Below are 27,086 nucleotides of genomic sequence, written 5' to 3' on the forward strand. Positions count from 1 at the left end.
TACAGTAAGAGAGACCGCTGTGTGAAACAAACTACTATTTGTTAGGTCACAGCATGACAACATTAACATAGATAGTAAAATACATTTAGTCAAATGTACAAGACTGTCGGCTGGAGCCAGTGTATGACAATATAAAGAGCATATGTTCTCCAGGGGCCACTGGTTATCAGCCAAAGGTGACTGAGGTCCCCTCCACAGTTGGCGGCCTCTGCTGGAGTCATGGAGAAGCCGAACAGTGCAATACTCAAATGTGTGACACATGCCATGGTAGAAGCAGCAGAGGTGTAGGAATGTGCAGGTTACTATACTCTTCCTTCCTTGGGGGAGAAGAGTGAAAAGACATTGGCTCCTGCACAACGCATTAATGGTGTATACATCCTGGGCGTGAGCAGTTCCTTGTCCACGTAAACCAGCAACACTGGACTTGCATTTGGGTGGACGACAGTTCAATCCCGCACCCGACCATCTTGATTTAGGTTTTCCGTGATTTCCCTATATCACTTCAGGCAAATACCATGATGGTTCCTTTGAAAGGGCACTGTTGACTTCCTTCTCCATCCTTCCCTAACCCGACGACCTCACTGTTAGGTCCCCTTCCCCAAAACCAGCTAGCAAACCAGCAAGTAGGGGCAGAAGTGGTGCAAGTGAGGACACCTGCCCTCCTCCCCTCCAGGAGAGCAGATGGCTCTCTGGCACCACATAGGCAGGGGCCATGTTGACATCAGACTCATCTCTAGGTGCTGTGAGATGGGAAGCCGCAATGTCTGTAGGTAATGAAGGTGGTTCCGGCATCAGTGTAGAAGATGCCTCCTGTGGTGGTGTAGATGGTGCCGGCAGGCACGCTGGTGAAGCTCCAGCATCTGTGTTTTCCCCACACAAGAGAGGGCACTGTAAGCTTGCTAATAGGCCAAGCTGCGTCGCCCATGTGGGGCTGGGCCACTGGTAGCCGGAGACCATTTTGGGAGGGTGGGTGAGCATGGACCCTGCGGTGAACTTTCTACAGCGAATGGCAAAGCTGGTGAAGAGGCGTGGCTATCCGCAGAGAAACATCAGTGCCCACCCAAGGGAGCTGCTGACTGAAGTTGCATCTCTCAAGGCAGCCGCCAGTACACACTATGAATACATGGCACCTGTGCTAACTATGGATGGCACCTGGAATCCAATGCAGGTGTTACCCGAAGCCTAGGGACCAGACCAGAATTCTGGGTGCAAACTGTGAAAATATTAGTGCCACTGCAGGTTATCTGTCTGGCAGCTGGAGATTGAGCAGCATCCGTGGGGGCCAGCCATGCGAGAGTTTGGTTGGCCCCTTGTTCCGGATAGCAGTTGCTCTGTAATAGCTGAGAAATACTGTAAGGACCTCTTTTGCCGCAAATTCTGTGACACATTTGCCCATTTGCATTTTGACAGTCTGCACAAGATATTCTGCCTTGCTATTGGATTGCGGATGAAAGGGAGGCTTCTTGATGTGATGAATGTCATTGCGTGAACAAATACCTTGAAAGGATTGAGCCAAAAATTGAAGACCATTGTCTGAAACTGCTGTACAAGGTAGGCTGTCAGTAGGAAAAAATGGCTGATAGTGCCTCGATCGTTGTCTGCTGTGATAGATGGATATCAAATAACATAATGAAACTTGGAAAAGGCACCAACAACCAAAAAGTGTCTGATAAAGGTTTTTTTCCCAAGGTAGTGTGGGCTCTGGGCAAGGGTGGAAAAAGGGTGCAGGGTGCCACCTGTTGATTTGAACACTTGCTGTGGGCACAATCAGGCACTCCACTCTGTGATCAATACTAGGCCAGAACATGTGCCAATTGTTCTATGCGGGAGAAAAGATGAAAAGATTTAGATCCTCCGTACGCAGCATTGCTAGAATCGCAACTGGGTGCCGGCCCTTCTGTTGACAAGAGTAAGAAAGCATCCAACAGGGAAAGACAATCACGGAGAGCATAGAAGTTCTGCAGTGGGTCGGATTCCTGACCTGGCAGTTGGTCGGACCACTCGTGTTGTCACATGCACACAGTTTGTTTAAATACTGGGTACACAGCTACTGCAGATGTGATCTTGGAGCTGGCAATGGAGAAACCATCTTGTTTCTGTTTCAAATTGAAAACACAATAATTCTTCTTGATCAAACAACAGATTAGGCCCCATGGGCAGTTGAGACGAAGCGTCTGCAGTTACGTGCTGCACCAGAGGGCAGAAATGGATATTGTAATCATATATCAACAAAAATAAGGCCCAGCATTTAAGGTGACAAGTGACATTGTCAGTTAAAGCAGTGGAAGGGTGAAACAAGAAAACTAAAAGTTTGGCTCATGTGACTAAGTGGAATTTTGCACCATATAAGAATATGTTAAATTCTCTTATGGCATAAACAATTGCAAGGGCTGCTTCTTCAACTTGCAAATAGTGCTGTGAGCTGCGTTGAGCATTTTGAATGCAACAGTGATAGTTTGCTCAGAGCCATCTGCATGACGATGGGCCGGAACTGCCTCCACCCCATACTGGGATGCATCCATGGCCAAGACTAACTTTTACTGTGTTGAAAGACTGCAAGGTGTGAAATTTGTTTTTAATCTGCTCAAGTGCATATTCACAGACCAACAACCACGTGAAAGGAACCTTTTTACGAAGCAACCAATGCGGAAGGTGAGCCAGAGTGGATACATCCAGCAGAAAACTGTGATAATATGCTATTTTATCAAGGAACGCCTGTAATTCCTGCAAATTGGTTGGACAAGGCAAAGCCGCAATAGTGGCAACATGCCGTTCCAGGTTTCGAACACTCTGCTTGACTGAGACTTACAATAGAGAGTTGAAAAAATTGTAACTTCATAAGGTTACACTTCTGGCCTTTGGTCTGCAAAACAATAAAGATATAATGGAGTTTATGTAAGTGTTCTTCAGTCGTATCACCCCTTACTACAATATCGCCAAGATAGTTGATACAGCAAAGAAACCTCCGCTATGAATGGCTCCAAAACGTATTGGAAAATAGCCAGGGTGTTATCCACCCCAATATTAAACGTTGATATTGATAAAGGCCAAAAAGTGTGTTCATGACAACCAAATTTATGATGCATCATCAAAGGGAGTTTGCAGGTAGGCCTCAGACTAAGTCAGTTTTGGAAAAGAAATGGTCTCTGGCCAATTTCGGAAGTAATTCATCAGTGTGAAGCAGAGGGTGTGTCTCAGTAACAGTCTGTGCATTGACAGTAACTTTAAAGTTTCCACAAAGTCAGAGCTGACACAACACTTTTTTGGCAATTACCAATGACATAGCCAACTCATTTGAAATTGATCAAATGATGGGTAGTGACATCAACTGATCCAGTTCAGACTTAACTTGCTCATGTAAGGACACAGGTATGGACCATGCCTGGACAAAATGCTGCTGAACCGAAGGTACAAGTATGATATGTACTGTGAAGTAATTTGCACATCCTAATCCCTCAGAAAACAAATCTGAAAATTCAGGTAAGGAACCTGATACAATACAAGATGTACAGTTCCAGTAATAGAAAATTCAAAAGCAATGAAAGTATCTAAACCAAGCAAATTCTCAGTCTGAGGATTGTTAACACTCAAATAGGTGATAGGATGGTCTACTGATTTTTAAGCTGTGGCAGCAGTAAATTGCCCATGAACAAGAATATGTTGTTTATTGTAGCTTGCCAGACTGCATTTTATGGGAGCCAACAATGGGGAGCCCAGTCATGTGTACCTTTAAGAGTTGAGTAGTAGAACAGGCTCTCTGGCATCCATTTGCAGCGACAATGGTTTGTTCAGCACTGGCATTTCAATGAAGAATTTATTCTGAACTGCAGAAAGTGATGAACTAGAATGAATGTCAGTGTTCATTTGTTCAAGGGAAGGCTGAGAATGACAGATTGACGCAGTGTGTCCTTCTTGTGACACTTGTGGCTCAACATCCACTACCTGGGTCATGCAGCTCTCTCATGTTGCACAAAGCAAGAGGACATGATGGAAGTGCCACTCAATATCGAGACTTCAAAAGGCCGAGCAATCTTTAAAACTTCTTCGAAGGATGGATCCTCACACTGAAGGTGTTGTGGCGTAACAAGGCAGCCACTCCACTCGGAAGTAGCCGAAAGGCACGCGTTACTGACGCAGGCTAGAGATAGGTCTGAAACAGGATACGTAATGAATGCTATAAAGAAAAGTACGTAGCTCCTGGAATACTTAATTTTAATCCATCCTTGTGGTACATCGCTCTTGACGATACAAGTGAGACTCTTTAGATACAAGCTATGTAAGGCTAATGGCGCCTTGCTAGGTCGTAGCCAGGGACTTAGCTGAAGGCTATTCTAACTGTCTGCTCTGCAAAGGAGCGAGGCTTCGTCAGTGTAGTCGCTAGCAAAGTCGTCCGTACAACTGGGGCGAGTGCTAGTAAGTCTCTCGAGACCTGCCGTGTGGTGGCACTCGGTCTGCGCTCACTGACAGTGGCGACACGCGGGTCCGACATGTACTAATGGACCGCGGCCGATTTAAAGCTGCCACCTAGCAAGTGTGGTGTCTAGCGGTGACACCACATTCCTCCCCCGCAAATCGGCGAACGGTCGTGTGATAAGGCTTCCGCCCGCCGTGGGGAGGACCCCATGTGGACGTATGCGACGAGGTGGGGAGCCTAACAACAGGCGAGGCTGTGCCACCCGCACCCTGCCATTCAGTCCGAGGGGAGCTAGGAGACGCCTGAAAACCTAGTCCAGGGTGCACGTCAACATGCGGTGTATGCGCCCGTAGAGAGACAGGAGGGGCCGAAGGGTCGACCTCCATCGGGGCGGGGCAGCCGACGGGCGAAGACGACATCTGGTCCGGAGCCGGCAAGAGTTCCATGTCTGAGGACAGCTGGTCACGGGAAGCGATCGGCGGTGCGTGACCCAGGGTGGCGCCCGGCGGCAGCAGCGAAGCGTCCACTGCGGGCGGCGGCGGCGGGAGGACCGGCGGCGGCGGTGGCGCGTCGCCATGGGGCAAAATGGAAGGCAGCGTCGGTAACACCTGGGGATGAGGCGAGCCAGTAGATGGGTCCCCAGGGCGCTGACCGGACGGCACCGTCGCTGAAAGCAGACGGGGAGCGGCAGAACCCGGGCGACGAAAGAGGCGCAGCTGATTGAGATGCCGACGCACCTCACCAGAGGCCCCCAAAACCAAATACATCGCGCGGCCGAGGCAGCTAAGAATGCGCCCTGCGAGCCAACGCCGTGAACCTCGATAGTTGCGATAGAATACAACGTCGCCTGGAGCAAAAGCAGGAGTCTGCCGCTGCACAGGAACCTGATGCGGCGGATGCCGCAAAGACATCAAGGTTCGATGAGGACGACCGTGGAGCAACTCAGCCGGCGAGCGACCATCTCGGGGCTGAGAGCGATACGAAGACAAAAAGAGCAACAACGCGTCCTCCCGAGAATGCGACTCTTTCAACTTCAACATCTGTGACTTGAAAGTCCAGACCAATCATTCAGCGGCACCGTTTGACTGAGGTGAAAACGGCGCGGATGTCAGATGTTGAATACCATTGGCCTTGCAGAATGACTGAAAGTCTGCGGACATGAATTGTGGGCCATTGTCGGAAACAATAGTCTGTGGAAGACCTTCAATGCAAAAGATAGCAGACAACGCTTGGATAGTGGCAGATGACATCGTGGAAGACATTCGGACAACAAAAGGAAAATTACTGAAAGAATCGACCAGAACCAACCATCGAGCATTCCAGAAGGGACCAGCAAAATCGATGTGCAAGCGTTGCCAAGGGGAAGTGGCTTTCGGCCAAGCAAAGAATCTCCGCGGCGGTGCGGATTGTTGTTCGGCACACGCCATGCAAGAAGAGCACATATTCGTAATCGCAGCATCGATTCCGAACCAAGTACAGTGCTGACGGGCAAGTTGTTTCGTTCGCACTATACCCCAATGTCCTTGGTGAAGAAGCCGTAAGACAGAGGACTGTAACGAACGTGGGACCATGACTCTGGATTGATCATTATCCGAACGCAACAACAAAACACCACGTCGTACAAAAAGTCTCTCCTTGTGAGCAAAAAATCGGCGAACCAGCAGATCCTCGATCCGCGACTTTGACAAGGGCCATTGCGTAGCAACAAAACGCAAAATGGTAGCAAGGACAGGGTCAGCAGCTGTGGCTGCAGCTACACGACGAAAATCAATCGGAAACGATGCGACCACGTTATTGGTTTCCGCATCAATGAACATGCAAGCAAGTTCGGAAGAATCGAATGCTTTATCCTCAGCAACAGGCAAACGGGACAACGCACCGGCGTTTCCGTGCTTAGCAGTGGACCGATACAAGATATCGTAGCGGTACTGCGAGAGGAAAATAGACCAGCGAATAAATTTCTGCACTGTACGTGGAGGTACAGGCTTGTTCGGATGAAAAAGCGATGTCAAAGGTTTGTGGTCTGTGATGATGGTAAAGTGACGACCATACAAGAAATCATGGAACCTAGTAACACCAAATACGAGAGCCAAAGCTTCTTCCTCTATCTGTGAATAATTTCTTTGCGCAGACGAGAGCAATTTTGACGCAAAGGCAATAGGGCGATCCTGCGATCCATCTTTGTGCGCAAGCACAGCACCGATCTCGACATCCGATGCATCTACCATTAACAAAAGGGGTTTCTGAGGATCGAATGGCGTAAGGCAAGTATTTGAAAGCAACGCCGATTTCAACTGGCGAAAGGCGCGTTCGCATTCCGTCGTCCAGACGAACGGAACACCTTGACGGCGTAAGCGATGAAGCGGAGCTGAAATGGAAGAGGCATGCGGGATAAAGTTATGATAGTAATTGATTTTACCCAGCACACTCTGTAGCTGCTTCAAATTCTGCGGCGAAGGCAAGTCTTGTATGGCCCGGAGGTGCTCTGGACTGGGGTGTATGCCTTGGGCATTGATTAGATGTCCCAGATATGGTAAGTCACGAGCAAAAAACACACATTTGTCCTTCCGCAAGCGAAGACCATTTTGTCGCAAGACCTGAAATAATGTGCGGAGGTTGGCTAAATGTTCGTCTGCTGTCTTTCTGGAGATCACAATATCGTCCAGATAGTTTGCTGCAGTAGGGACCGACGCACAAACAGTTTGCAGATACTGCTGAAACAATGCAGGGGCGGATGCACACCCGAATGGCAGTCTTTTGAATCGGTACAAACCAAGATGCGTGTTAACCACCAAGACGCGCTGGGATTCGTCGTCCACTGGTATCTGCAAGTACGCATCTGCTAGGTCCAACTTCGAAAAGTATTTACCCGGGCACAGTTTATCAAAAAGATCTTCCGGGCGGGGTAAAGGAAAAGTTGCAATCACTAGTTGTGGATTCACTGTTGCCTTGAAGTCCACACACAGTCTCAATTTTCCAGAAGGTTTTGGCAAAATTACTAAGGGTGAGGCCCAGAGAGAAGCCTGCACACGTTCAATTACACCTTGTGATTCTAAATCGTGTAATGTTCTTGCGACCTCATCACGCAATGCGTGGGCAACATTGCGCGCTCTGAAAAATTTCGGTTGCGCGTGTACTTTCAGTTCCAAATGTGCTTCATAGTTCTTAGTGCAACCAAGGCCCGGGGCAAAAATGTCTGCAAATTCTTCACATAGACGAGAAACACTGGCGGAAGGCACAGTCTGGTTCACTGATAGGACTGGATTGACTATAGACATGTTAAACAACTGAAATAAATCTAAACCAAACAAGTTTACAGCAGAAGAAGAACGTAAAAAGACACAAGTTTTGTTTGTCCCTTGTATGTTGCAAGAAGAGTGCACTGTCCTAACACAGGGATATTCTGTCCTGAATAACTATTTAACTTAACATTTGCGGCACGCAACGGAGGTTTGCCCAGCTGTTTGTACGTGTCGTGATTGATCAAGGAAACTGCAGCTCCGGTATCGAGCTGGAATGGGATCACGGTGCCATTAATGTCCAAGTCTACAAAAAGTTTGTCCTGCCGACGACAAGAGCGACTTTCTCGCGCAATTTGAACTGATACAGGTACAGAAGCACTTGCGACCTCACGAGATTTCCGGCGACGTCGACGCACACTTTTTGTGTGACGAACACAGTCACTGGTAGAGAAAGTGGCAGTGGACGGAGTGGAATTAACTACATGAATAACCATGGGCGAAGGTTCACGAGCCTGAGTATTCGTGGTTCGATTCCGGCGCGAAGCAAAGGGCCTGGAATGGTTGTGATTGTCTGATCTGAGCTTTTTCTGGCAAACACTTTGAACATGTCCTTTCTTATTACAGTAAAAGCAAATAGCTTGGCGTGACGGGCAATTGTCACGCGAATGTCTAGTTGCACACCGCGGGCATGATTTCACTGCCGTTGCTCGCTTACGCAGCACACGTGGAGAGCGAGGCGGCAGCTGCGCGGACGAGCGCGAGAGCTGTTTATCGTTCCGTGCAGCGCGCCCGGCGGGCCGGTGAATGTGACACACGGCTGGTGAAGTTTCAAATGATTCCTGAGCAAAGTCAAGTGTGTCTTGCCTATCCAATATGTCTAGCACTTGTTGAAGGGAGGGATTGACTAGTTTCAAAATTTGCTCCCGTATACGAACATCAGAAACGTTCTGTGCAATTGCATCACGTACCATAGTATCTGAATAAGGGAGTCCACATTCACACTCAAAAGCACAATCCCTTGTAAGACCTTGCAATGTTGCAACCCACTCCCTATTAGTCTGACCGGCCGTACGTTTTGTACGAAAGAACGTATACCTTTTTGCAACGACATTGACTGTTTCTTTGAAATAGGCATCTAACGTCGACAAAATTTCTTCATAGGATAGAGTCGCTACGTCGCGTCGGGGAAACAATTTCACTATCACACGGTAGGTGGACACACCTACACAGGCCAATAAAAAAGGCTGCCGCTCGTTACCTTGAATTCTGTAGGCGGCGAGATGAAATCCAAATTGGCGTGACCACTCCGTCCAGGATTCCATGGCCGGGTCAAATGGCCGGAACGGGGGTGCAACTGCATGTTGTGGCTGCGGTAGCGGTGAAGCGGCGGCTGCCACATCGCTGTGCATTGCACGTTGACCCTGGACGAGCTGTCCAAGGGCATCCAATAAGGCCTGCGTCTGCTGATTCTGCAAGCGATAAAATTCGGAGAGTACATCTGGAGAATGTGGCGAAGTCATGACAGAAGTAAATTAGTGCAATACGAACACTAAATCCTCTTTTAAGCCTCGTCACCAACTGTTGTGGCGTAACAAGACAGCCACGCCACTCGGAAGTAGCCGAAAGGCACGCGTTACTGAGATACTAGTTACTAGAGATAGGTCTGAAACAGGATACGTAATGAATGCTATAAAGAAAAGTACGTAGCTCCTGGAATACTTAACTTTAATCCATCCTTGTGGTACATCGCTCTTGACGATACAAGTGAGACTCTTTAGATACAAGCTATGTAAGGCTAATGGCGCCTTGCTAGGTCGTAGCCAGGGACTTAGCTGAAGGCTATTCTAACTATCTGCTCTGCAAAGGAGTGAGGCTTCGTCAGTGTAGTCGCTAGCAAAGTCGTCCGTACAACTGGGGCGAGTGCTAGTAAGTCTCTCGAGACCTGCCGTGTGGTGGCGCCCGGTCTGCACTCACTGACAGTGGCGACACGCGGGTCCGACATGTACTAATGGACCGCGGCCGATTTAAAGCTACCACCTAGCGGTGACACCACAGAAGGCCTCTCTGGTGAACTTCTTTATAGGATGCTAGGTGGGTGGCTGCATCTCTTAATTGTGGAGTCTGCATAGGATTCCTTGGAGGTTCTAGTGGTAAATGACACATGTGGCTCAAACCCTGTAGCTCTGCCATCAAAGCCTGGTAAGACTGATGGAGCTGCTTGCAGCACTGGTAAAATTCTGTGCAAGCAGCAATGACTTGGGTGCACTTGCAATGATAATAAAACAACAAATTACACATGACATCAAAGGAGAGTGAGGCCAGTTCCTGAAAAAGCACTGATTGACACAATGACTGGTACTTACGAGGTGGAATCGAAGACAAAAACAAAGCTTTACAAGTGTCCACATCCATCAACTTAAATGCAACAAAGTGCTGCCTTAGCCGTTTTTCTTAAGCTTCCGAATTGTCAACAGAGTCATCGTATGGCAGAAACAATGGTGGGTGCACCTGAGACCGTGGAGCCTGACAGTCGGCGTAGCCACAAATCTTTCCAAATTGGCCGCAGTAAGTTTCTGCTGCTGGTGAAGAGACTGAAGTTCCACCTGCATGGAGAAGCCACATGAAAAAACTGTCACAAGCTGAGCACATGAAAGTTTTACTCATCACCACTTGTGTTCTAACATTGAACACAATAAAAAACATGATCATGAGAAACCAACAACTTTTTATTAGGTCACGATGTGACAGCATTAACATAGGTAGTACACTACAGTTTAATGAGATGAACAAGACTGCCAGCCAGAGCCAGTGCACGGTAGCATAAAAAGCATTTGCTTACCAGGGACTGCTGGCTCTCAGCTGCAGGTGATTGAGGTGCTGTCCACAGTTGGCAGCCTCTAGTGGGGACCTGGAGCAGACAAACGGCATGATAATCCAATGTGTGACATGCACTGCTGTAGTCATGGCGTAGGTATAGTAATGTGCAGGTTACTACAGAAATACTACCTGATTATTTCGAACGCCCAATTGAAGTAATGTTGTAAGTGTGCTCAGTGTCCATAGTGCAAGTAATGACAGCATGTATTGAAAGGTGTTCCATTTAATGTTCTTTACTTACAGATAACTTTTTCTCGCACTCTTCTGCTGGACTTGGAACAGCAGTAAATCATATACAATAATTGATAATTAAGGTGTCATTGTTATGGCTCTGAAACCAAGAACAGGTCTTTCCAGCATTTTTTAAGTGTTAGACATAAAGCATAGGCAGCAAAAGAAAAATATGCCCTCTTCTTTTTGCTGATAGTTTGTACAATCCTGAGTTGAATGTGGATCTGTGGTACCCGATCAACATAACTGAAATTATTAGGTATAGCATACCATGATTCAATGAAGTAAGTCGGCTGTGGGACTATTTAGGGCTAGCCATATTCCACGGCAGACCTATTAAACATATCTTACTCCATGACCTGTGTGCCATACTGTTGCTCACCTGCTCAAGGCTTCTCTCCCTCCCTCCGTCCCCCCCCCCCCTCTCTCTCTCTCTCTCTCTCTCTCTCTCTCTGTCTCTGTCTGTCTCTATCTCTCTCCCCCCCCCCCCCCCTCTCTCTCTCTCTCTCTCTCTCTCTCTCTCTCTCTCTCTCTCTCTCTCTCTCTCTTTTGTTTTTTTTTTTTTTTTTTCCCGTGGTGGGACCAAATTAAGGAGGTCTCCATAGTCATGGAACGAGTTAATACATGAAATTATAACACGATAGTAGAAACAGATAAAATGAAATATAAAAAAACATATTCAGGTGACAAGTCATAAGTTTAAATAAAGAAAATCAACAATGTAACACTGGAATTTGCTTAATTTTTTAGCTCTTCCAGGAGCTCCTCGACAGAATAGAAGGAATAAGCCATGAGGAAACTCTTCAGTTTAGACTTAAGAGTTTGGGCTACTGCTAAGACTTTTGAGTTCTTGTGGTAGCTTATTGAAAATGGATGCAGCAGAATACTGCACTCCTTTCTGCACAAGAGTCAAGGAAGTGCATTCCACATGCAGATTCGATTTCTGACTAGTATTAACTGAGTGAAAGCTGCTAACTCTTGGGAATAGGCTAATATTGCTAACAACAAACGAAATTAAAGAAAATATATACTGTGAGGGCAATGTCAGAATTCCCAGACTATTGAATAGGGATAAATGATGACTAACTGAAATCCTCAGCTGCCGACAGGTGTTGTTGATAAACCTCGATGTGGACAGCTGAAAATGTGTGCCCCGACCGGGACTCGAACCCGGGATCTCCTGCTTACATGGCAGACGCTCTATCCATCTGAGCCACCGAGGACACAGATGAATAGCGCGACTGCAGGGACCTATCCCTTGCACGCTTCCTGTGAGACTCACATTCCCAACTGTCCACAATTCTACAAATGTAATGTACCTTATAGACATTTGCCCATTCACTCATTACTCGCGCACGCTTTGGCGATTCCCGTAAGATTATTCCAGGGAAAAAGCTGCGCAGTCTACAACAGTAATCTGTTCTTTCGAGAACAGTTACTGTCTTCATATATTGAATAGGGATCGATAAGAGGTTCTCGAACTTACACCACATATAGCTCGAACAGCCCGTTTTTGAGCCAAAAATACCCTTTTTGAATCAGAAGAATTACCCCAAAAAATAATACCATACGACATAAGCATATGAAAATATGCGAAGTTGACTACTTTTCGTGTTGAAGTGTCACTTGTTTCAGATACTCTTCTAATGGTAAATAAAGCAGCATTTTGTTTCTGGACAAGATCCTGGACATGGGCTTTCCACAACAGCTTACTATCTATCTGAATGCCTAGGAACTTGAACTGTTCCGTCTCGCTTATAATATGCCCATTCTGTCTAATCAAAATATCGGTTCTTGTTGAATTGTGAGTTAGAAACTGTAAAAACTGAGTCTTACTGTGATTTAGCATCAAATTATTTTCCACAAGCCATGAACTTATTTCATGAACTACATTATTTGATACTGTTTCAATATTACACACAAGATCCTTCACTACCAAGCTGGCGTCATCAGCAAACAGAAATATTTTTGAATCGCCTTTAATGCTAGAAGGCATATCATTTATATAAATAAGAAACAGCAGTGGTCCCAGCACCGACCCTTGGGGAACGCCCCACTTAACAATGCCCCGTTGGGACTGAACATCACTACCACTCTCAATATTGCGGAGAATTACCTTCTGCTTTCTGTTCTTAAAGTAAGAGGCGAACCAATTGTAAGCTACTCCCTTTACTCCATAATGGTCCAACTTCTGCAGTAATATTTTGTGGTCAACACAGTCAAAAGCCTTCGTTAAATCAAAGAAAACACCTAGCGTTCGCAACCTTTTATTTAATCCATCCAAAACCTCACAGAGAGAAGAGAATATAGCATTTTCAGTTGTTAAACCATTTCTAAAACCAAACTGAACATTTGACAGCAAATTATGTGAATTTAAATGCTCCAGTAACCTTGTATATACAGCCTTCTCGATAACTTTAGCAAACACCGATGGCATAGAAATAGGTCTAAAATTGTCAACATTATCCCTGTCTCCCTTTTTATAAAGTGGCTTCACTACCGAGTACTTTAATCGGTCAGGAAACCGACCACTCCTAAAGGAATAGTTGCAGATATGGCTAAGTACTGGGCTAACATACATAGAACAGTACTTCAGTATTCTGATAGATACCCCGTCATATCCATGAGAGTTCTTGGTCTTTAGTGATTTAATTATTAACTCAATCTCCCTCTTGTCAGTATCATGGAGGAGCATTTCAGGTAACAGTCTCGGAACACTTTTTTCTAAGAGCGCTATATGATTCCCTGTTGGGACTAGGTTTCTATTTAGTTCACCTGCTATATTCAGAAAGTGATTATTAAATACTGTACATATATGTGACTTATCAGTAACACGGACATTCCCACTACGCACTGATTCTATATCCTCGACCTGTCTCTGCAGACCAGCCACTTCCTTTACAACTGACCATATGGTTTTAATTTTATCCTGAGACTTAGCTATTCTGTCTGCATACCACATACTTTTTGCCTTCCTAATAACATTTTTAAGCACCTTACAATACTGTTTTAATGGGCTACTGCATTTAGATTTTGACTGTTTCTAACTTTTTGATATAATTGCCACATTGTTCTACAAGATATTCTTATCCCTCTAGTCAGCCACCCAGGCTGCCTGTTTGTGCTAGTACCCTGTTTTGAACGTTCTAACGGAAAGCAACTTTCAAAGAGCACGAGAAAAGTATTGAGAAAAGCATTATATTTATCGTCTACTGTATCAGTCCTATAAACATCTTGTCACTCTTGTTCCTTGATAAGGTTTACAAAGGTCTCTACAGCAACTGGATCCGCTTTCCTAAACAGCTGATGACTATATCCCTTCTAGTAATGAGGAATGAACAAAAATGTTGTCTATGGTTGTTCTACTGTTCCCTTGCACTCTCATTGGAAAGAATGCGGTTTGCATAAGATTATTAGAATTAAGGAGGTCTATCAGCATCCTTTTCCTTGCACAATCACTTATACAATTAATATTGAAGTCACCACATATAACTAACTTTTTGTATTTCCTATAAAGTGAACCAAGAACCTCCTCTAGCTTTAGCAAAAATGTTGGGAAATCGGAGACAATCACTACCTGATCCTCTTTAGTAAAATCCCTACATAACCCCCCTATGTTAACAGTCACCTGAGCCAATCCTGCATTAGGCTTCACAATGCTGGTGACCTGGTACTCACTCCCAAGCACTTCCTGCAACTGCTGGCCTACACCTCTGCCATGAGAACTACCTAACAGCAGAACCTTCTTCTTCCTCTTCGACTTTGCAACTTTCCTAGCCACCGTAACTACTGAGGTCTGCTGCATACTTCCTACATCTACAGCTACTAGAGATTCCTCTCCACTAGACTCTGACAGGTGGTCATATCTATTGCAAACACCAATAGTAAAACTATCTGAAAATCTTCTTCTCCTAGCAGATCTCTTGCCAACTGCCAGCTCCCATTCCCCACACCCCCTTCACCCTCCTCATCCTATCTAGCTCCTCCTGTGCGTTTTTCAACTGCACCTTAAGGGCACAGATCTTACGCTCCTGCTCCTCTATCAACTTACTCTTGCTACATAACCTGCAGTTCCAGGAGAGGATCTCACCAGAATGCCCACTGGCTTCCCCACTGCATTCCCCCCAGTGAAAATACTTCGAACAAATCTCACACCGCAATCCACTACTCACGAACCTACGGCAAAGCCCACACTTCTCACTCATGGTAATATTTTACAGTTATTGAAACAAGAAAACCACTTTATCGAAGTTCCGCTACTACAATAAGATGATGTTAAAAACCTGACTACAATAATCACAAACTTACTCTACAAGGGAAGTAACTATTATTATTAACAGTATTAATCAACAACAAATGTGAATATAACAAAAGACTAATACAGAAAGAGAATCAAACGTCTAATGACACAGTAATGAAACTGAAAACAGTTCCCAAAAGGTTCTTCTGAAATTATTTCACCAGAAAACACCAAAAACACCAGTTGAAGACTACTAAAGTTCCTAAATAAACCCCACTATACACAAACAGTTAATTAGTACTTAGCTTTTGATGCGCCGCTACAGCTGCAACTGGTCTCTCTCTCTCTCTCTCTCTCTCTCTCTCTCTCTCTCTCTCTCTCTCTCTCTCTCTCTCCTTTTTTTTCTTAAAAAAAAAAAGCAAAGCTGTATTGGACTTAGAAACGGGTATACTTATGTTTTACATCAAGGTCGGACCAAATCACCTAACTGGCTTCTTTGAAGCTGTGTTATTTTGATCTTGATGTGTTTGAAGTCTTCAAGAAAGAATTCATTCAGAACCAACATTTTTCATGTTCTAGATAATACAATATTTAGGTGTTTACTTCTGTTAAAACCATTGGACAGAGAGGTTGTGATCGTTGCGTGGAACTATTCCTTGGTGTTTCGGCCCTGTCTGCAGATGACATCTTAAGAGATGGAAACACTGAGAACTGTACAGAATATATCAAAACTGGTTTTATATTACCAGTCTTGTGACTAATTTGATGCACCCTGCCATAATTTCCACTCCTATGCCAGTTACCACATCTCGGAATCACATTCACCAAAAGTTCTCAATTATTTGATGGCTATATTCGTACAAAATTCTGTGTCCTTTGGCATCCTTGAGAACTGTGAAGGTTATTACCAGATGTCTTGACAATGTTCTATACATTTTCAGAAATATGTTTCACAAATTAATGCCTGTGTTTCATACTGGTAGATTTCTGTTGCTGAGGAATGATCTCTCAGCCAGTGTTATTCTGCCTCTTATCTCATCCTTGCGCTTTGACTGTTGTGCATTTTTTTGCTTCCAGGTTAGTGCAATTCATTCACTACTTCTACTTTATGGATCCCAACTTTTATGTGAAGTTTGTCACTAATGTTATTTCCATTTCTCCTCAGTATTTCATCTTTCTTTAGTTAACTCTCAGTCAGTATTCATAGAGGCATTATGATTCTGCAGAGATGGCTCTGCAATTTGTTAAGTGATGTCAAACGCATGTGATAGTCATTAATACGTGACAAACTGGATTATAGGTACTCAGTTATTAAAAATCCATTCATTATGCAGTCTGCATCCATATTTTATTTTATTCGACTCCCATATCCTTTATTTTATAATTATTATGATATTATAAATTTCTGTTGCAATCTACACACACACACACACACACACACACACACACACACACAATGCATTTTTTTGGCTAAAGTGTTAAAATTTTGAAATTTTATTTCATGGTCTCCATACTGGAAAGCAGTTTTAATTACAGCTGACATATCAGTTTGTCCAGACTGACAGCTTTTCTTGATTTCACCAATGCATGTGTTGATACTTCTTTTCAAGTACACATTACACATTTGGTCACAGTTTCACTGGATTTTAAACACACCAAGTGTTGCCTATGAATAACATAGGTCATCTGAGGAATTCATCTATCTCAAGGGCGACTAAGAATTCAGCTTGCAGGCTGTCCTTTGACTTGAGTGCAATAGCAGTGAGCGTAGCTGCACATTTCGCCCACCACCATGATGCATTGTCTAAGCATGTAGAAGGGGAAACTGTGAACATGCTGGATTTAAAAAGCAATTCAGTCACACTGCATACACTTGGTTTTATACTTCACATTTCTCAACAACAGAGATCACAGATTCAACAAATTTTGAGTATTATTTAATTAATTTTGGTGCACTAAAGTCATAATTTTTGTCTTGTACAAACTGTTGGCATATGGATAGAGGCAATTTCACAGATTTTCACACTCATGTTGCCATGTCATTGCAACTGACTTCATTTCATAATCAAAAAAAGGTCTTTCATACACACATATGTTGATCGAAATATTGGAGCACTTTTGCAAGCTCATTGTAGACATATGGAAACTCTACTCGAGGAAAATAATATAAACACACTGAACAGTTTTAATGTAAAAAGATTTGCCTTTGAAATGGGATTTACATTGCAGATCAATCAGTTACATCTGCACATGCACAGGGATACTTTCAACTGAAATGGCAAACAGTCTCAAAAACAGCTCAGAAAGAGATGTAAAATTGCCTGTGTCCTCAAAACCTTTAGAAAACTATCCTTGTAATTCATTCAAGGCCACAATGAATTCTACAAACCTCAGGTTTTCCTTAATGCCAGTCAGCTTGGGGATTTGGACTCAGTTGGTCAGAATTTGTCCCTTCTACAGGGGGATATTTTTTTTTAATACATCTCCATCAAATCAGAGATCAGTTCTCACCTTGCAGTGTCTTTCTATGGATTGTGTGCAGTCAAGTCTATGTAAAATGCTAGGTCTTCAGTCCGTTATGGATGTTTTAATTTTCATTGCTGCACTCCTTTTTTTCTTCATAATTTTAACAATAGTGGGTTTTAAATCAAAAAATCATTCCAGGCATACCCCTTGATGTAACCACCATACTTTTCTGTAATATGTGAAGTCTCCATACTCTTCATTCAATACCAATCAAAAACTATGCAACTGACAGTGGAATAATGCATGCCACTACAGAAATTTTACTATTCATTCCACCAATTGCTTCAAGTGCTCTATGTCTGCAAATTTAGCAGAGAGTGCTTTTTAATGTACAGAATAATGAATCCCATCTGTTGATAATTATAATTTTTTGCTCTTTCGTTGTCAACTAAATCTTTAAATTCTTTTTTAGCATTGTACTGTAATGTTGCATCATAATAAGTTTGCTGTATCCAACGATAATGCAACAGCATAATAGATACTGTAAAAATTTTAAAGGCTTGTGTCAGTAGATCATTAAACTGCTTCTCTATTTGCGCAGACAGGTAGTGTACCAGTGAATGTCCTTCATATCACCAACAAATACTGAAGAATAAACAGTGCTGACATCACGATTCTGCTGAACTGAAGGTGCAACAGTTTTCAGGGGAACTGAATGAAGAGAGTGAAAACTTTGTGTTACTAAAAAGCATGGTGGTTAAGTCAAGGGGCATGCCTGGAATGATTTTTCAATTTAACACTTACAGTGCTGATGTAGTTTGTAGTTGGCATCACCAGCGGACTGGGTAAAATCACTGTTCTTCTGTAATTTCTTACTACTGTTCAGCTCACTGTTGTTGGAATTCCAAAACATTTTTATGTTTATTGGACTTTTTACATTAAGTACTCAAATTTTGGGGTCAATAATTTAAAATTTGAAGGCACCAATGAAATTTCAAGTGAGTGACATTTATTGCCAGAAAAAAATTGAAAAAGAATTACAGTACTGTTATATACAATGATACATGTTATTATCCTCTAAAAATATTTACAAAACATTTGAAATGAAGAAAAATAACAATAAGCATAAGTTCAGTACACAATTTAGCATTCATAGTGGACAATGGTGTGATAAACTTTGAAGCAGGGGGAGATACACAACCTGACATTACATTTGGTGCACTCATATGAGATGTCCTTTCTTCCAGCCTTCCCTGTTGAACATTTCTCCTTTTCGCTAAACACCTCTTTTGACCCTTTTTCTTCCCTTCTGGAATGTTGACACAATTAGGGAAGTGTTTTTGTGAGAGTCGTGCTAATTTTGATGATCCACATGGAAAGATCTTTGTCAAATCCCCAGCAGACAACACCAGTCCTGCACATACTTCTTGAATAGACTGAGAGGTGGCAAGTTGTTTTTTTCCCCCTCCTCCTCTCTTTTTGATTGTGTTTTGCAGTATGCAGGCATTGATACTGCCATTATTATGCAAAGTACAGCTATTTTCCTCCACTACTTCACAGTCTTGTGATCCAGAGCCCCATACAATAGTCGTTGTTCAGTTAGGTCCACCCCAGCTTTATTTTTATTATAGTCAACAACTGCTGCAGGTTTCAGTCTCTCTGTTGCTCTTATTGTTCTGACACTCTGCATTGTAGCTGTGTGCCTTGTGCTGATCATCCAGACATCTCTCTTATCTTTCCAGTGCAAGGCGAGCACATTCCCTTTGAGATGGAAGACATGTTCTCCTTTTCCAGCTTTGCATCATTTAGCAGTTTTGGAAGTCCTTTCCTCTTTTTCATCACTGTCCCAACAATACCAATATTATCATCAGCTAATTGAACACTTGTGTAGAAATGATCAATATACACAGTGTGCCCTTTACCCAGAAGCTTACTGGTCAAACACTTCATGACATTAGAAGCACTGTTGCCTACTATCTCATCTCTTCCATGGTATACCTCAAAATTCCAGATATATTCTGTTCTGGATTCAGCCAAAATGTACAGCTTCATACCACATTTGTTTGGTTTATTGCCCATATAAACTGTGAAGCCTAGTCTTCCTCTGTAGGGACAAATTTCTTCGTCAACTGTTACTTTTTCCTCTGGATAATAAATATTTTGGAATTTCTCTCTCAATGAATTGAGAAGAGTTCTAACTTTATAAAGTGCATCAAAACCTAGTTCACCTTTCTTTTTTGCCTTTGTGTTATCATTGAGGTTAAACATAGATAAAACGTTTATAAATCTCTCTCTTGACAAAACACTGGGACAAAAATTACAGCTGATGACAGGATCAGTACTCCAGTAGCTCTTCATGTTTGGCCTAGAATGATTTGCGATTGAAATGGTACATTTTACAAGAAGAATATATTATGAGAAAGTTTTGTCCAGATGGATGCTGCATTTGTTGAATATTGGCAAAAGGAAAATTTGGAAACAATTTTTTTTTTATTTTTACTCTGTTTAGTAGAATTCAGTTGATTTTTATATGCCAAACTGCCGATGGGAATAGGAGACAAATATATCACTTCTTGCCAGAAACATTAATCAAAGCAGTAGGTGGGACCTACTGCACCAGAAGAGCTGAAGTCAGTTTCATCTCCTGGAAAAGTTGAGGCCAGTATTGGATGCACAGAGGATCCTTCTTATTTATTAATGTAACAAAGGGTAAAACACAAAGGCTTCTGGAGCAACTGCGTGAGGAAATAAATGAGAAGTTTTTGGGTTGTAAATGATATTTCATTGGGACATTGCAGCTATCCACAAAAAATGTTTGACAATGAGAAAATAGAGGCGTCTGAAGTAAGAATTATTGGAACACCCACCCTGTTCATATTTGGCACTCATCCACTTATTTCCATACCCACAGAAACTTGTCTGGGAAAACATTTTGGGTGCAACAAAGAAGTTGTAACAGCTATTGGTGGGTATGTTGCAGGCTTTGTAGAATCACATTTCAGTTGTGAGTAATCGCAGGAACAGTATTGAGCGAAGTATGTTGAAGGGAAATATGTGTTTAAAAAATGCATTTTGCACCTAAAAAATCTGTCTACGACTTCCAGGTTGAGATATTTTCTCCTTGCCCTTTTATCTATGGAAGCTCCATCCTATTCTTCCCCTCATGATATAGTTATGATCAGTTTTTTTTATAAGCTTTATTACATATTTTACTTGTATCTCTCATTTTGCTTAATATCAATTTTGTGACTCTAAAATACAGTAAAATATTTCCATCTATTTACTGCAAATTGTTCCTTACATTTCAAAATTTCAATATTAATTCGAATTCAGTGAATAATAAAATTATAGAATAGACATTTTATGCCTCTAACTAAACTATTGGCTTGTTTGTCTTTCTTTGCAGATGAGGTGAAAAGACTCTGCAGTAATCAACTGAAGAATATATTCTTCCATGACTGAAAGCAGTATTTTAAATAATATGTGAATGATTATCCCATTCAGGAATGTAATATTATTTTATCTTGTAAATATGTTAATAAATATTTTACAGAATTGTTGTAATATTTTTTCACAGTATTATACTAATTTCAGATTTATGGTATCACCATGGTTAACGTATTCAACAACTGGGTTCATTTCCAACAATGAATATTTTGAATAAAACTTCTACTAGGAACCTTCACCCTCATCCTACCAATGACTTTCTTGAAAGACCTATGATGTTTTTAAAACAAATAAGGGCAGCAAAAATTGAGCAGTTGGCAAAATAGACAGTGTGTGTAGCAGTTCATGTGCTTGTGAGTACATAGCTAATATTACAGTTCACTGGATGGTTTAACGTGGTTAAAAAATCAGTCTTATAAATGGAGAAAAGGTAACCATTTACTATATATGGTCAGTGATAAACTTTTCTCCTTCCTTCAGATGTTTTTGCTTTCCAATATTACATTATTGTTACAAATCAATTGTACATGAGCTCTCATTGCTAGCTTCAAGTGGTATGGCTGTTATTGGAAGTCAGTTCTTGTTATGTGAAGTAACATCTCATTATAACACTCCTCAAGGAGCCATGGGTAAAGCAAGACAAGACCCAAGTGGCAAGTGCTGTAGCTGCATCTTTCGTAAGAAGTAAAGTAAATATGCATGTATGTAAAAGGATTTCATATTATAAAAATAAATAAAAGTACTCTTAGTATCAAAAGTGAAACCTTTCAGGTGTGGCATCTAATATATTGGATACTGACTCTTTGTACATTTTATACCAGTGAATGATAGTGTTCATCGTTGAGATGCAGTTGCCTATGCACTGCAAATCTATTACTTTGTCGTCAGACAGTTTTAGCCATCTGTCAAAACAGCATTCCAGACATGGCATGGTCCATTCTGCATTTGCTTTCCGTAAACCACTGTATGGTGTGTATGGAGTGGGCACATATTGTACCATATTAATACCCCTTTTCCTGTTCCACTTACAGGTTATGTGCAGGAAGAAAGACTGTCAACACCCCTTTTTTACACTGACTACTGTAGTTACAAAAAGTGTGTTTTGGAAGAGGAGATATGTTCTGTTTCTTCTTTTATTTAGGCACTTGAAATTTTGTGAAAAATGTTTTCAGCTGCACCTTTTATTTTGGCGTTTTCCTTTGCAGTTGTAGAGCATTTCTTTGACACTCATAACTGTTTTTAGTCCATCCCCTCTCCCCCCACCCACTCTCTCTCTCACTCATATGCTTAGAGATCTGGGTGCATATTTATAGATACTCTCCCCTCTCCTACTGATTATACAGGGTGAAGAAAAATTGTGTCACGAAATTTTAACCCTGGATAGCTGACGCCAGTAGGAGCCAAAATTACTATTGTGTGGGTTTGACAATGCACAATTTTTAAACTATGGAAGCTTGGCACTATGCGCTCCGATTTGCTGTGGGACTGCCCTGTTGCCAGATGGTCTGGACAACGCATGACCGCAAATGCATTGCCTGCCGAAGATCGCAATGTATCCAAGGCTGGATGCTGACTGTCAACCCTCAAAACCTCCCAGACCAACTGATGAGTGACCGCCATGTTGTGTCCAACCACTCGAGTACTTGTCATAGGTGCTTCCTTGAAGCGCTCGAGAGCAGTCTCTTCAAATACAGCTTCCCGTCGTTCTTGAGGTCTTCCAGCATCACCGTGATATCCCACTAACAAGCCTGTTTCACCAAGTCGCTGGTGAATTGCTGAAACCATTAGCGGGTGTGGGTGGCTTCTTGCTGGGTACCATTCCTCATACAGCCGTTGAACTTCATGTGCATTACCGTCAGCTAATCCATAAACAAAAACCATATCTCATTGTTCTTCAAACGAATACTGTGCCGCCATGCTTACTGTATGACTAAATCGTAGGTGACGTGTGAGCTCCGAAGCGAAGCTTACATTCGAATGCCCCCGATAGGTGGAGACAAACAGCAAGACCCATCTGACACTTGTGCGTATCATATTGGGGCAGTGACAGGGCGGGGGACATTTGGATGTGTGAACCGACAACCATAGTGCTGCCCATCAACCGACAAACAGCAACAGGGCAGTCCCACAACCAATCTGAGCGCACGCCGCCAAGTTTCCGTAGTTTAAAAATGGTGATTTGTCAACCTACACAACACTAGTAATTTTGGTTCCTACTGGATCACCTATCCAGGGTTAAAATTTAATGACACAATTTTTCTCCACCCTATGTAGTTAAGAGTATCTATGCACCAGGTGGTGATCATCTCCACGTCTCTACATTTTGGAACAAAGTGTATTTGCTACTTCCTAGGTGAAAATGTAAAACTTTTATCAAAGGCTCTCTGGAAATTGAGAAGCGTGACGCCAACTTCTACTGTACCTCGTGCCTTCTGAATCTCCTGAACAAATTGAGCAATCTGCTTTCACATGGTCAATGTTTGTGGAAACCATGCTGATTCTTCAAAGTATTTGTTGAATGTCTAGGAAAGTTATTACATGTCAGCAAAAAACTATTTTCCACAATATTGCAATATATCTGTCCTGTGACCCTTTTGGAGTTGAATGACCTGTAATTTTCCATCACATGGCATACTTAAGTGAGTCACTGATAAACTGTTCCTAGGAGAGAGACCAGTTCTTTTATGCATTTAACATAGAATCTAACAGGCACCAGATCTGCACCTATATACCTTTATACCTGTTTTTTTGCACTTGGGCAATGGTCGAAGTTAGGAATTGTATTGTGATCAAATCAAAAAGTTGGATCCTGTTTTTTGACAGCAGATCCAATATGTTTCCCTTACAGTTGTCTCATAAAGTTCAGAAACTACATTTAGTATAATGCCATGAGATTATTTGTTCCTGCCTCCTACACTAACTGCGTGCAACTCTCAGTCTAACAATGATAAACTGAAATATTGCCCCTTACTTTATCTTGTTTGGAGAATTTACATGTTTTCTCCAAAGTTTTCCAACATTTCAATACTTGGTTGATATATGAATGACACAAACTTGTGATTACTGTTTTAGGGCATAATTTATGCCTAACACTCAAGTGGTGTGTGTGCTTTTACCATCAATGAATAACAGTAGTTCTTAGCCTGAACTCTTCTGCAATTAATTTAGATTTATATTGTTCCATAAAATTTTAGGTGAACTGTCGGATGTCTTCTGGCAATCTTCAGGTGGATTCTGACAGGAAAGGCACTGAGCTCACGTGTTTAAGACCCTGCCGGAGCACATGCATGGTGTGTCTAGTTGGCGTTGCACATGCACTGTTTGTCTGCAAGTCTGCGCTCTATGTTGTGTGCCCTCCTTGGTGGAAGCTAGCTTCATCGATATCGGATTGATTGTCTTCACATGGCAAATTACATCGGCTATGCAGAGCACAAAGTTTTTCTGATTGGATTCCATGCAGAATTTAACTGGAAACCACCATATCCATTAATAAGGGGCTCAGGCAGTCATATTTCCACTGAATCATTGATGACGGAGATCCAAAAGTTTGACTTATGGGCCACAATTTTCATTTGGTTGTATTTCATCAAGTGACCAGTGGAAATACAATGTTCAGCAATAGCAGACTTATTGGCATGAAGGTGAGTATACCACTGATGTTCTATGATGCATTCCTGCACTGGTTGCATTGTTTGTCCTGTGTAAGATTTTTCGCATTTGCACAGAATTTTGTAAACACCCGCCCTGCACAGCTCTGTCATCTTTAACAGAGCCCAATAGTGCCAAGATTTTTGGAGGAGGACGAAAAACTGCTTTAACGGTGACTTCTTAATATTCTGCCAATTTTGTCTGAAATATTTCCAATATGTCGTAAATAAGCAGTCATTTTGAAGGCCTAATCCTCTTGTTTGTCTTGTCATTTGTACATCCATAGTGCTCTCTATACTTGCTGGGACAATCCATTGTTCAGGAACACAGTTTGCTGGTGGTCCAGTTCCGTTTGCAGATGTCGGCATCCAAGATGGTATAGGCTTGGTGGATTAAGGTCTTTAGAACACTCATCATTTGTGTCAGATGATGCCAACTAGTAGCTTGCAGATCCAGGTCTGTATGAGAGGGCTTTCAAAACACCAAATGTCCAAGTATGCCATCACTCTTCCTTCACACCAAAACATCTAAAAATGACAAGCAACTGTCTTTCTCCGTCTTCATAGTAAGTTTTATGTTTTCATATAGGAAATTCAGATGTTGTAGAAACTCTCGGACTGTCCAAACCATGAGGCCAAACTATGAAAGTTGCATCAATATACTGCCAAAATGCTGTTGGTTTCAAAATAACTGAGGCAAATGCTTGCTCTTCAAAATCTTCCATAAAAAGATTGGCCATAGGGGAGACAAAGAGCTCCCCATTGCAACAGTCAGATTGTTCCAAAAACTTGTTAAATAAAAAAATACCTTGAGGACAGAGTGTGCTTGAAAAAGCTGCAAACCTATTGCCGATGAGATACAGTGAGTCCACAAGAGGCACATTTGTAAAAAGCAAAACTGACCAACAAATTGTTGCTTTCCAGCTTAAGTAACTGAAATCTGCTGATAAAATCACTAGAATCTCTTATATGATGTGGACACTTGCGTACAATGTGTTTCAGTAAAGGTACCAAGTATTTGGCCACATCATAGGTGGCTGCTCCAATATAGCTTAAGATAGGACGTAAAGCCACACATCCTTTGTGAACCTTGGGGAGTCAATACAGCCTACTTGGTCTCAGTCTCCTAATGACCTCCTTTGGTAGAGAACTATTAGATAGAAGTTTTGTTGCTTTCCACATCTACCAATTGGTAGAATCTTTATCAATTTTGCGATACATCGAGTCACTCAATAAAACTTTGATTTTATTAATATAGTCCCCCATTGCATAAGAAAAGTAATATTACCGTTATCCGACTTACATACTTACCATATCCACATCTGCTCGTAAATTATGGAGGGCTGCTCCTTCCATATGCAAGATGTTATGCTGCAGTGGTGCGGCTCTTGTCAACACACAGCAAGACTCAATGAATTTCCTCTGCTACATCCATTGGAAGATGGTGCACAGCTTCTTTGATGGAACTGAAAAAGTCTACTAGTGATGGTCGAACAGGTGTAGGGGCGTAATTAAGACATCTTTGTAACCGGATCGTCAAATAGGAATTTCCTGGAAAGTCGGTCAATCTTCGCACTCTGCTTCAACGTAGCCTTGTCGTGGATCCAGTTTGCATTGGCCCATGTTACATCATCCATCCAGTCGAAAGACTACAATGATAGTCTTACTGCTACTTCTAAACGCAAAGAATACATATCTCTGGACACAGAATCCAATACATGCCGACTGAAACAAATCCATTCTCTCACCAGTGCCATGCTCACCTTGTGTTTAATATTGTTTTCTGTGGTGATATTAATAAAATGCACAATTCTGGCAAACTTTGGAAATATCAATAAGCTCAGTAATCTCACTCTCCTTTCATATAACTTATCAAATCTTTGAATAAACTGCATCAATTCCTCCTCAATTTTTTTTCCCTGACCCACAACTACACATGACCTTTCATGGCTCTGCAGAGCACTACTTAACTGCTCATTCTGTATACTTACAGTTCAAAAGCCCTCCTGTGCATACCACACTCTATTAGAGTAGCTACATCCAAGGTGTAGTGCCTGTGGGACCTTTCAAGGTACACCCAGCAATTCTCCACTTAACTGTATAAGTCTAGAAATCTACATTTGGCTTGTTTGCAGAGTCCCTTGTATAAACCTTCCACCTGACTCCAAACCTAAGGGCACTGCAAATCCTGTGGACAATGCTGCAAATCATAAACTTTGATTTCACACCACAGTCAGGTCTAACAGTCTTCTCAATTTTCAGCCAGCCACCAAAAGGAACAAAGGATGCTCTCAGAACCAAGGCAACAGGCATTATTTGTTGCCGACACACAGCTCTCAGCTGTCTGCAACCAATGTGTTAAATAGTTACCAGTAGAACCTCAAATGTCTTGTGTGAAGTCTGCACATTCTCTGCTTCTCCTCTGTGGACTTGCTTGTAGACATAACTGTTTTATATTTGGAGACTATCACCTCACTAACGTGGGAGCCCCCCCTCCTTATCCCCCCCCCCCTCCCACCACT

General features: G+C 42.5%; 1 protein-coding gene across 2 annotated transcripts in view; it reads left to right on the forward strand.

The window, feature by feature from the left end:
• LOC126256655 (vacuolar fusion protein CCZ1 homolog) overlaps window positions 1–20,978 on the forward strand; it is a 56,982-nt gene extending 36,004 nt beyond the window's left edge. For both annotated transcript variants that reach the window (XM_049955499.1, XM_049955500.1), the window contains one exon: window positions 20,877–20,978. In XM_049955499.1, the coding sequence (XP_049811456.1) occupies window positions 20,877–20,932 (56 nt within the window). In that variant the 3' untranslated portion in view covers window positions 20,933–20,978. The remainder of the gene's footprint in view (window positions 1–20,876) is intronic.
• Window positions 20,979–27,086: the final 6,108 nt, after the last annotated feature.

The sequence above is a fragment of the Schistocerca nitens genome, chromosome 1 (assembly GCF_023898315.1).
Source record: "Schistocerca nitens isolate TAMUIC-IGC-003100 chromosome 1, iqSchNite1.1, whole genome shotgun sequence".
NCBI lineage: Eukaryota > Metazoa > Arthropoda > Insecta > Orthoptera > Acrididae > Schistocerca > Schistocerca nitens.